At 52.4% G+C, this 12,159-nt stretch overlaps 1 protein-coding gene across 1 annotated transcript in view; it reads right to left on the minus strand.

Annotated features, from left to right (window-relative positions):
* Nucleotides 1-248: 248 nt before the first annotated feature.
* Nucleotides 249-12,159, minus strand: part of LOC309543590 (ATP-dependent DNA helicase Q4-like) — a 73,775-nt gene continuing 61,864 nt past the window's right edge. Inside the window, exons 17-19 of the mRNA XM_082276052.1 lie at nt 7,804-7,957; nt 1,192-1,300; nt 249-414 (exon numbers count right to left, since the gene is read on the minus strand). Coding sequence (XP_082132178.1) covers nt 293-414; nt 1,192-1,300; nt 7,804-7,957 — 385 coding nt within the window. The 3' untranslated portion in view covers nt 249-292. The remainder of the gene's footprint in view (nt 415-1,191; nt 1,301-7,803; nt 7,958-12,159) is intronic.

Consider the following 12,159-nt stretch of genomic DNA (forward strand, 5'->3'; position numbering starts at 1 on the left):
CCAAGGAATTCCAGTGTCATGTGATTTGCAGGTCACCTTTCTGCCTGTAGGGGGCACCATATCACACAGTACTAATTATAACCAAAATAAGGAGATTTGGCATTGTCTTTCAGCTCACACAATTTACCACTGACGATCCCCGGGGTACAATCACTTCTATCCCTCACTGAGCAAATCACACCATTCCACTGGCTTCTTCTAAAAAACTTTATTTCATTAAATAAGAATTTGACAAATATACAGCCGGGTTCCGGTTTGTCACATCGAGGCTCCGCCTGCTGATCTCTGCGTCTCACCGCAGCCGGATTATTTCCTCTTTACAGATCTGCATCACTTTATTAAAATCCAAGTGGAGATATTTCCTCCAGAAGCGCCGATCCCGCCCATAAATCTGCGCCGGGTAACATGGACTTCCTGTGGAGCAAACACACCGCGTTAGGAAATGGGAACTCCCACAATCCCCTCCCCCCAGGCTGCAGAGTCAGCCACCCTTCCAGGTGGTGAGAAGGGGTGCAGGTGTGATGGGATGAAGGGGCGCAGGCTTGGGGGGGGGTCCATGGGGGAGGAGAAGAGGTTCTGGGCTTGGGGGGGGGGGTGTCCATGGGGGAGGAGAAGAGGTTTTGGGCTTCGGGGGGGTCCATGGGAGAGGAGAAGAGGTTCTGGGCTTGGGGGATGTCCATGGGGGAAGAGAAGAGGTTCTGGGCTTGGGGGGGGGGGTTGTCCATGGGGGAGGAGAAGAGGTTTTGGGCTTCGGGGGGGTCCATGGGAGAGGAGAAGAGGTTCTGGGCTTGGGGGATGTCCATGGGGGAAGAGAAGAGGTTCTGGGCTTGGGGGGGGGGGGGGGTTGTCCATGGGGGAGGAGAAGAGGTTCTGGGCTTGGGGGGGTGTCCATGGGAGAGAAGAAGAGGTTCTGGGCTTGGGGGGGGTGTCCATGGGGGAAGAGAAGAGGTTCTGGGCTTGGGGGGTGTCTATGGGGGAGGAGATGAGTTTCTGGGCTTGGGGGGTGTCCATGGGGGAAGAGAAGAGGTTCTGGGATTGGGGGGTGTTCATGGGGGAGGAGAAGAGGTTCTGGGCTTGGGGGGGGGTGTCCATGGGGGAGGAGAAGAGGTTCTGGGCTTGGGGTGTCCATGGGGGAGAAGAGGTTCTGGGCTTGGGGGGTGTCCATGGGGGGAGGAGAAGAGGGAATCTTACCAATCCCATGGAAGATCCGGGCGAGGGCGCGGCCAGAGAAACGCTCATCCTGGTGAATGGAGAGGAAATGACGAACGTCACATGACAGCTGAGCCAACCAATCAGCAGCCTGCGGAGAGAAGAACCCACTTATGGAATATCATACACAGGGTACAAGAGCAGAATAGACAGAGAAGAGTGCGGAGAGGAGAATAGACAGAGAAGAGTGCGGAAAAGAGAGGAGAATAGACAGAGAAGAGTGCGGAGAGGAGAGGAGAATAGACAGAGAAGAGTGCGGGGAGGAGAGGAGAATAGACAGAGAAGAGTGCGGAGAGAAGAGGAGAATAGACAGAGAAGAGTGCGGAGAGGAGAGGAGAATAGACAGAGAAGAGTGCGGAGAGGAGAGGAGAATAGACAGAGAAGAGTGCGGAGAGGAGAGCAGAATAGACAGAGAAGAGTGCGGAGAGGAGAATAGACAGAGAAGAGTGCGGAAAAGAGAGGAGAATAGACAGAGAAGAGTGCGGAGAGGAGAGGAGAATAGACAGAGAAGAGTGCGGGGAGGAGAGGAGAATAGACAGAGAAGAGTGCGGGGAGGAGAGGAGAATAGACAGAGAAGAGTGCGGAGAGAAGAGGAGAATAGACAGAGAAGAGTGCGGAGAGGAGAGGAGAATAGACAGAGAAGAGTGCGGAGAGGAGAGCAGAATAGACAGAGAAGAGTGCGGAGAGGAGAGGAGAATAGACAGAGAAGAGTGCGGAGAGGAGAGCAGAATAGACAGAGAAGAGTGCGGAGAGGAGAGGAGAATAGACAGAGACGAGTGTGGAGAGGAGAGCAGAATAGACAGAGAAGAGTGCGGAGAGGAGAGGAGAATAGACAGAGAAGAGTGCGGAGAGGAGGATAGACAGAGAAGAGTGCGGGGAGGAGAATAGACAGAGAAGAGTGCGGGGAGGAGAGACAGAGAAGAGTGCGGAGAGGAGAGGAGAATAGACAGAGAAGAGTGCGGAGAGGAGAGGAGAGGAGAATAGACAGAAGAGTGCGGAGAGGAGAGGAGAATAGACAGAGAAGAGTGCGGAGAGAAGAGGAGGATAGACAGAGAAGAGTGCGGGGAGGAGAGGAGAATAGACAGAGAAGAGTGCGGGGAGGAGAGGAGTGCGGGGAGGAGAAGAGGGCGGGGAGGAGAGGAGGGCGGGGAGGAGAAGAGGGCGGGGAGGAGAAGAGGGCGGGGAGGAGAAGAGGGCGGGGAGGAGAAGAGGGCGGGGAGGAGAAGAGGGCGGGGAGGAGAGGAGGGCGGGGAGGAGAAGAGGGCGGGGAGGAGAAGAGGGCGGGGAGGAGAAGAGGGCGGGGAGGAGAAGAGGGCGGGGAGGAGAGGAGTGTGTAACTACAGAGGAGATTCCTCTATCAGCGCTGGATATCACGTTACTTTATTTTCTACACTCTCTTTGTTCAGCCTCCCCTGGCGTGTACGGGGGATACGCCCACTTGGCTGGGGTACGACCCCCTCTTGGTGTACTAGGGATATGCCCCCCCCCCCCCCCCGGCGTGTATGGGGAATACGCCCCCCCCGGTGTGTACGAGGGATACGCCCCCCCCGGTGTGTACGGGGATACGCCCCCCCCGGTGTGTACGGGGATACGCCCCCCCCGGTGTGTATGGGGGATACGCCCCCCCCTGGTGTGTACGGGGGATACGCCCCCCTTGGTGTGGATACGCCCCCCCCTTGGCGTGTACGGGGGGCCCCTTCACTTTATCAATGTAATGTTGCAGTCGGATTCTCATTACTCTGCACTCGGCATCCCATAATGACACAGAATGGTCGGAATGTCGGAAATTTATGGAAAAGGAGAATCAGAAATCTCACATCGGCCGAAGTCTTCAGACAATCTGAGTTTAGCTCAGGCTACTCCTCCTATTTCTCCTGCTGGTCCTGAGATGTTCCTGCACTGTACTTGGAGGCCACCTGTGGTAGATTCCAGTGATTGGAGGCCACCTGTGGTAGATTCCAGTGATTGGAGGCCACCTGTGGTAGATTCCAGTGATTGGAGGCCACCTGTGGTAGATTCCAGTGATTGGAGGCCACCTGTGGTAGATTCCAGTGATTGGAGGCCACCGGTGGTAGATTCCAGTGATTGGAGGCCACCTGTGGTAGATTCCAGTGATTGGAGGCCACCGGTGGTAGATTCCAGTGATTGGAGGCCACCTGTGGTAGATTCCAGTGATTGGAGGCCACCTGTGGTAGATTCCAGTGACTGGAGGCCACCTGTGGTAGATTCCAGTGATTGGAGGCCACCTGTGGTAGATTCCAGTGATTGGAGGCCACCGGTGGTAGATTCCAGTGATTGGAGGCCACCTGTGGTAGATTCCAGTGATTGGAGGCCACCTGTGGTAGATTCCAGTGATTGGAGGCCACCTGTGGTAGATTCCAGTGACTGGAGGCCACCTGTGGTAGATTCCAGTGACTGGAGGCCACCTGTGGTAGATTCCAGTGATTGGAGGCCACCTGTGGTAGATTCCAGTGATTGGAGGCCACCGGTGGTAGATTCCAGTGATTGGAGGGCCACCTGTGGTAGATTCCAGTGACTGGAGGGCACCTGTGGTAGATTCCAGTGACTGGAGGCCACCTGTGGTAGATTCCAGTGACTGGAGGCCACCTGTGGTAGATTCCAGTGACTGGAGGCCACCTGTGGTAGATTCCAGTGACTGGAGGCCACCTGTGGTAGATTCCAGTGACTGGAGGCCACCTGTGGTAGATTCCAGTGATTGGAGGCCACCTGTGGTAGATTCCAGTGATTGGAGGCCACCGGTGGTAGATTCCAGTGATTGGAGGCCACTTGTGGTAAACTGATTGGGTGTGATTCGGAAAGGCACACCTCTCTATAAAAGGCCTCACAGCTGACAATGCATACTGTATCAGAGCAAAGAAACTGCCTGCAGAGCTCAGAGACAGAATTATTGCAAGGCACAGATCTGGGGAAGGCTACACACACATTTTTGCTGCACTGAAGGATCCCCAGAGCACAGCGCCCTCCATAATTCTCAAATGGAGAAAGTTTGGCACAACCAGGACTCTTCCAAGAGCTGGTTACCCGGCCAAATTGAGCAGTCTGGGGAGAAGGGCGACCAGGAACCCGATGGTCACTATGACTGAGCTCCAGGTATCCCTGTGTGGAGATGTGACAAAAGGTCCAGATGGACAACCATCACTGCAGCCCTCCCCCGATCTGGGCTGTATGGAGGAGTGGCAGACGGAAGCTCCTCCTACAATACACATGAAAGCTCCTGAAGGACTCTCAGACTTTGAGGAAGAAGATTCTCTGGTCTGACGAAGCCAAGATTGAACGGTTTGGCCTCCATTCTAAACATTATGTCTGGAGGAAACCAGGCACTGCCCAGTACCATCCCAACTGTGAAGCATGGAGGTGGCAGCCTTATACTGTGGGGGTGGGGCTGGAAGACTGGCCAGGGTTGGGGGAAAGCCAAATGGAGCAAGGTACAGAGACATCCTCAATGAAAACCTCTTCCACCGCTCAGGATCTCAGATTGGGCTGAAGGTTCAACTTCCAACATGACGACCATCCTAAGCACACGGCCAGGACAACACAGGAGTGGCTCAGGGACAACTCTGAATGAACTGGAGTGGCCCAGCTAGAGCCCCAACTTCAACCCCAATAGGTCTCTGGAGACACCGGAGAATGGCCGTCCACCGACGGCCCCCATCCAACCTGACTGTCCACCAATGCCCACCCATCCAACCTGACTGTCCACCGACGGCCCCCATCCAACCTGACTGACCACCGATGCCCACCCATCCAACCTGACTGACCACCGATGCCCACCCATCCAACCTGACTGACCACCGATGCCCACCAATCCAACCTGACTGACCACCGATGCCCACCCATCCAACCCGACTGTCCACCGATGGCCCCCATCCAACCTGACTGTCCACCGACGGCCCCCATCCAACCTGACTGTCCACCGACAGCCCCCATCCAACCTGACTGTCCGACGGCCCCCATCCAACCTGACTGTCCACCAATGCCCACCCATCCAACCTGACTGTCCACCGACGGCCCCCATCCAACCTGACTGACCACCGATGCCCACCCATCCAACCTGACTGACCACCGATGCCCACCCATCCAACCTGACTGACCACCGATGCCCACCCATCCAACCTGACTGACCACCGATGCCCACCAATCCAACCTGACTGACCACCGATGCCCACCCATCCAACCCGACTGTCCACCGATGGCCCCCATCCAACCTGACTGTCCACCGACGGCCCCCATCCAACCTGACTGTCCACCGACAGCCCCCATCCAACCTGACTGTCCGACGGCCCCCATCCAACCTGACTGACCACCGATGCCCACCCATCCAACCTGACTGACCACCGATGCCCACCCATCCAACCTGACTGACCACCGATGCCCACCCATCCAACCTGACTGACCACCGATGCCCACCCATCCAACCTGACTGACCACCGATGCCCACCCATCCAACCCGACTGTCCACCGATGGCCCCCATCCAACCTGACTGTCCACCGACGGCCCCCATCCAACCTGACTGTCCACCGACAGCCCCCATCCAACCTGACTGTCCACCGACGGCCTCCATCCAACCTGACTGTCCACCGACAGCCCCCATCCAACCTGACTGTCCACCGACTCCCACTCATCCAACCTGACTGTCCACTGACGGTCCCCATCCAACCTGTCCACTGACGGTCCCCATCCAACCTGACTGTCCACCGGCGGCCCCCATTCAACCTGACTGTCCACCGATGCCCACCCATGCAACCTGACTGTCCACTTACGGCCCCCATCCAACTTGACTGTCCACCGACGGCCCCCATCCAACCTGACTGTCCACCGACGGTCCCCATCCAACCTGACTGTCCACTGACAGCCCCCCATCCAACCTGATTGTCCACCGACGGCCCCCATCCAACCCGACTGTCCACCGACGGCCCCCATCCAACCTGACTGTCCACCGATGCCCACTCATCCAACCTGACTGTCCACCGATGCCCACCCATCCAACCTGACTGTCCACCGATGGCCCCCAATCAAGCTGACTGTCCACCGACGGTCCCCATCCAACCTGACTGTCCACTGACAGCCCCCCATCCAACCTGATTGTCCACCGACGGCCCCCATCCAACCCGACTGTCCACCGACGGCCCCCATTCAACCTGATTGTCCACCGACTCCCACTCATCCAACCTGACTGTCCACCGACGGCCCCCATCCAACCTGACTGTCCACCGATGCCCACTCATCCAACCTGACTGTCCACCGATGCCCACCCATCCAACCTGACTGTCCACCGATGGCCCCCAATCAAGCTGACTGTCCACCGACGGTCCCCATCCAACCTGACTGTCCACTGACAGCCCCCCATCCAACCTGATTGTCCACCGACGGCCCCCATCCAACCCGACTGTCCACCGACGGCCCCCATTCAACCTGATTGTCCACCGACTCCCACTCATCCAACCTGACTGTCCACCGACGGCCCCCATCCAACCTGACTGTCCACCGATGCCCACCCATCCAACCTGACTGTCCACCGACGGCCCCCCATCCAACCTGACTGTCCACCGATGCCCACCCATCCACCCCGACTGTCCACCGACGGCCCCCCATCCAACCCGACTGTCCACTGACGGCCCCCATCCAACCTGACTGACCACCGACGGCCCCCATCCAACCTGACTGACCACCGACGGCCCCCATCCAACCCGACTGTCCACCGATGCCCACCCATCCAACCTGACTGTCCACCGATGCCCACCCATCCAACCTGACTGTCCACCGATGCCCACCCATCCAACCTGACTGTCCACCCATCCAACCTGACTGTCCACCGACGGCCCCCCATCCAACCTGACTGAGAAGAATGGCAGGAAATCCCCCAATCCCGGTGTGCAGAGCTTGTGGTCTCATCCCCAAAAAATCTCAAGGCTGGAATTGCTGCCAAAGGGGCTTCACCAAAGTACTGAGGAAAGGAGCCACATGTGAGAGTTCAGAATTCCCCGACATTTCTACCATTCTGTGTCACTTTGTCATTATGGGATGCCGAGAACAGGAATGAATGTAAACATCTGTAGTATCATCAGGCTGCAGCATAAAATCGTGAAAAAAAGTGAAGGGGCGGAACACTTTATTACTATGGTGTATGCCCCCCTGCGTGTATGGGGGTACGACCCCTGGGGTTTACGGGTGAATGCCTCCCGACACTGACATGTACGGGCAGATGCCCCTCCCCCCACGTGTACGAATGAATGCCCCCCGACCTGTACAGGTAGATGCCTCCCCAGCATGTACAGGTAGATGGCACCCCTCCTCCCCATACGGGTAGATGCCCCCCCCCCCCCCCGGCACATACGGGTAGATGTCCCCTGGTGTGTGTCCACCCAGGTTTAGGGAGATAGGGCTGACTATTCGTACAACCTCTAGAACTGGTCCAGGGTTTGACACAATCTGAGTGTCAGCTCTTCTTCTCTGGATGTAACTTGCTCATTGGACATTTGGAATTGGCAGAGATTTGTTTTCGGGTTTGTTGGAGAAGTGGCTGTGGGATCCGATCAGAGATGGGGGGGAGGGGGTGAAAACATGCAGGGTACCTTCTCTTTGCTTAGCTCTTCCTCTGTGTTGTCCCGTCCTTCATCGTTCAGAGGATTTTTCCCCTCAAAATACTCCAGGATGTGGGCCTTCAGCTGAGCGCTGCGCTCCAGATTGACTCGCTCTGCGCAGCCTGCGCTGCTCCTGTACGTCACGCTGTATCAAACATCATGGAAGAAATGGGTTACGGAATCGGCAATCTGAGATAAACACGAAAAATAATCTTGGAGCTGATTGAGGGACACAGGAAGTTATAATGCCACCTACAGGATGATCGGACACTGGGAAACAGAAACCTGAAGGCCAGCCCCTCCCACTCCCAGCATGCCTCAGTTTTGTAGAAAAGCAGTACCAAGAACATGATCAGAAAGAAATGAGTGGAACCCTGGATGGACTCTAAGATAAGGAATTTACATAGCTTGGTACCCATACCAGTTTGGGTGCCGATACTAAAACCGATACCTTCAGACTCGGCCAGGTTGCGATGCCATTTCAAAGCCCCTTCCAGTGCGATTTTGTTCAGCAGTTCAGGTGACATTCCAATGCGAATTTTAGTGTAGGAGAAGAGTCATTACACCTGAACCAGATGCAGGACTCTGAAAATCGCACTGCAGCGCTGCCCGCACATTGTGTATAGACTGTAAAAACTCAAACGCACATGAAAACCAATATGAAAACTCTGCAAGTGAAAGCTGTGCGGTTTTCATGCATGGTGTGAATGAGCCCTACAAAAACTGTCACATGGTGCCAATTCTAGAATTAATCAAAGCATTTAATCTCCCTGTTCTATGCTGAACTCCACTGAGATAGCCAATGCGCTTCAGACCCGATGGATACCGGACGTAGGGGCCATAGAGGATGAGGAGTGGGAGGAGGCTCTGGAGACCTGTCAGAAGGTGTCCCCTAAACTGTCCAATAGACTTACCCAGACGTTCATCGGGCCTACCTCACACCCCTGCGGGTGGCCAGATATCGGACTGACCGGGACCCCGGGTGTCCGATGTGCCGTGTGGACGATGGCACCTTTTTTCACTTGCTCTGGAGCTGCCCTCAGCTCTGGGGCTACTGGCAACAGGTGGTAGCTTTCCTCCATGATAAAATGGGATCTCCACTACAACTGGCTCCTAAGCAGTGTCTCCTCGGTATTTACCCGGATGGGGACATGGACAAATTCACGACCGCCTTCCTACAGGAGACGCTATTTGTGGCCAGGAAATTAATAGCCAGGAACTGCATGCAGAAGAACCCCCCAACCATTGGCGTGTGGATACGGGAAGTAAATAATATTATCCCCTTTTATAAACTGCTCTACAAACACAGGGGGTGTCCCCTTAACCACTTAAGCCCCGGAAGATTTTACCCCCTTCCTGACCAGGGCCTATTTTGCGATTCGGCACTGCGTGATTTTAACGGATAATAGCGCGGTCGTGCGACGCCGTACCTAAACGAAATTGACGTCCTTTTTTTCCCACAAACAGAGATTTCTTTTGGTGGTATTTGATCACCTCTGCGATTTTTTGATCATGCGCTATAAACAAAAAAAGAGCGACAATTTTGCAAAAATAATATTTTTCACATTTTTTTTTATATGAAATTCCAAAAAAAAAAAAAAAAAAAAAAATGTAAAAAATCAAAATTTTTTAACATTTTAGGCCAATTTGTTTTCTGCTACATATGTTTGGTAAAAAAAAATCACAAGCAGCGTATTTTGATTGGTTTGCGCAAAAGTTATTGCATTTACTAACTAAGGGAAAGATTTTTGTAATTTTTTTTTTTTAACAAGTAATGGCGGCGATCTGCGATTTGTTTGCGGGACTGCGACATTGCGGCGGACAGATCGGACCCCTAACTGACATTTTTGACACTTTTGGGGGTACCAGTGACATTACTACAGTAATCAGTGCTATAAATATGCACTGTTACTGTAAAAATGACACTGGCAGGGAAGGAGTTAACTTTATTGGAGAGGGAGGGGTTAAGTGTGTCCCTAGGGGCGTGCTTCTAACTGTGATTGGCTGTGGCTTGATGTGTAAGAACAGAGATCAATGGTCCTACATAGTAGAATAGAACCGTGTGATCTCCATTCTTACACCAGGGAGAATGACAGATGGCTTTGTTTACATTAGCCGCCTGCCTTTCTCCCTCTCTACCGACGATCGTGAGTGCCCGACGGACATCGGGTCCGCCGGGCACACGCGCGGGGGATCCGTGAGCGAGCGCGCCTCCGGTGGCGCGTGCTCACTCCCTAGAGCCTTACAGGCTAGCGACGTAGACCTACGTCACTTTGCCTGTGAGGGGCTGACTGCCAACGTAAATCGTCGTTAGGCAGTTGGCAAGTGGTTAAGTTCGATAAGATCTGGGATAGATGGGTACAATGCCCTGCTACGTGTGTATAGGCACGATGAAATGCATTATTCCGCCCTGTACTGTTACTGGACCTTTACCTCCTATGTTTACTGCTTGTATTCTGGACCCATGCACCTAGCTGTCCACTATGTAAGATGCCGGTCATGATGTGCTTGCTCAATTTCTTTCTGCTGTTCTTTTATCTTGTACTGTACTGAAATCTCAATAAACTCAATGTTTGGAGGAAAAAAAAAACTGTCACATGACACTAAATATAGCTAATCGGTAACTGGTACCCGTACGTGGTCTTAGCAAAGACGGGTATCGGTGCATCTCTCATTTTACAGCGTGTACAAAGATCTTATTTTCTTCACCCATTGAGGGACACAGAGAGGCTGAAAACTTTCAGTGAAGGAAACACAACTAGTGATTGACAGATATCGGTTTTTCGTTGCCGATATTTTGGCGATCGCATTTCGGTATTGGCCAATATTTTTGCACATTTCAAATTTTGCAAAATAAACACAAATTTGTTACTGAACATTTTTACCATTAAGGGCTCGTTCTTCACACCTTAACTGCATGAGAACTGATAGGTAAAGTGCACTTACAGGGACATCGGATTGTGCATTAATGTATAAACTGCTGCAGTACTGCACTCACTGCAATCATTTTAATTCACTACTGCAGTGCAGTCAGTGCAAAACTGCTAAAAAAAAAAAAAAAGCTAGGCAACAGCTACACAGCAGAGACTACGAGAGAGAGAGAGAGAGAGAGAGACAGAGAGAGACTCTTGTTTTATAGCGTGTCTCATTTTCTCTCCACCACTTCTTCTGTCCATTACTGGGTCCTCATCATCCAGACTTATTATTGCAGATTCAGAATTTGAGGCCCCAATAAAAACACAGAAAATGTTCTGATCAATTCGCCCACCACGATGAAGATTCTCTTCTGTTCGTTGACGTACTTTTGGACATTTTTCTGTTTTTGCAGCATCCTGCTCTTTATAAAAATAGTGTTCTGGAATTTTCTTTTCGGCAGGAACCTCCTGCACCTCCATATCTTCTGTCAGCCATTGTTTCGCCTTAGCCAATACATCATCAGAAGAGAAAGCATGGTTCTTGTATTGAGGATTCAAAAGACTTGCAAGCACAACATGTTTAATCTCTTCATGCGTCTCAAAACATATATCGATCAATGCTAGTTGGCTTGACAGACCATCATTTGAAAGTTGGAGGGTGTTGTGTGCCATGACATAGAGGTCTGACATATCAGCAAGCCTCATTCCTTTCCGCATGTTTGCTCCACTGTCTCGAAGGAGCACAAGCATCACTCGGTCTTTGTTGATTCCCCATTCTTCAAGCATGCCTAGAAACATTTCTCTACTGTACTCAGTGTGGGGTCCTTGCATCACTTTTGTATTCAACACCAATTGCCTTTTTGTCCATCCGCTGTCAATGAAGTGGCATGTAAGAATGAGTAGTGACTGACTCTGTTTGTCCAGACCAGCAGTCCATCGTGAATGAGAGTGAGTTGCCAGCATTCTCTGGTTGCAGCATAGCCTTTACTTTGTCAATGACCATTTGGTGAAGCTTTGCCAGCATTTTGGTTCAATAATACTTCTCACTCTTCAGTGTGTAGCTTGGCTCAAGCATGGATATCAACCACTCAAATCCAGAGTCAGACACAATTGTAAATGGCTGGTTATCAGTGACAATCATCTCTGATTACTCTGTCCAGCAGTTGGGATCTTCCATCTGAATCTAGACAGTGCACCTTTTTTTTCCCACAAACATATCTGTTATTGTTGCCTGGGATAGTGGAGGAGGTATGGAATCAAAATCACATTGATATTCATTTTGTTTTTTTTATGCTGCATGATACAATTCAATATGATGAACTCTTAGATGGGCCCAAAGATTTGAGGTATTTTTGTTTTTTGCAGTTACTGATCCCATGCTTATGTTGTTTTTGCATGTGTTGAACACTGCTTCTTTTCCTGGAGACGGTTG

The sequence above is a fragment of the Pelophylax lessonae genome (assembly GCF_965119305.1).
Source record: "Pelophylax lessonae genome assembly, contig: HAP1_SCAFFOLD_258, whole genome shotgun sequence".
Taxonomy (NCBI): Eukaryota; Metazoa; Chordata; class Amphibia; order Anura; family Ranidae; genus Pelophylax; species Pelophylax lessonae.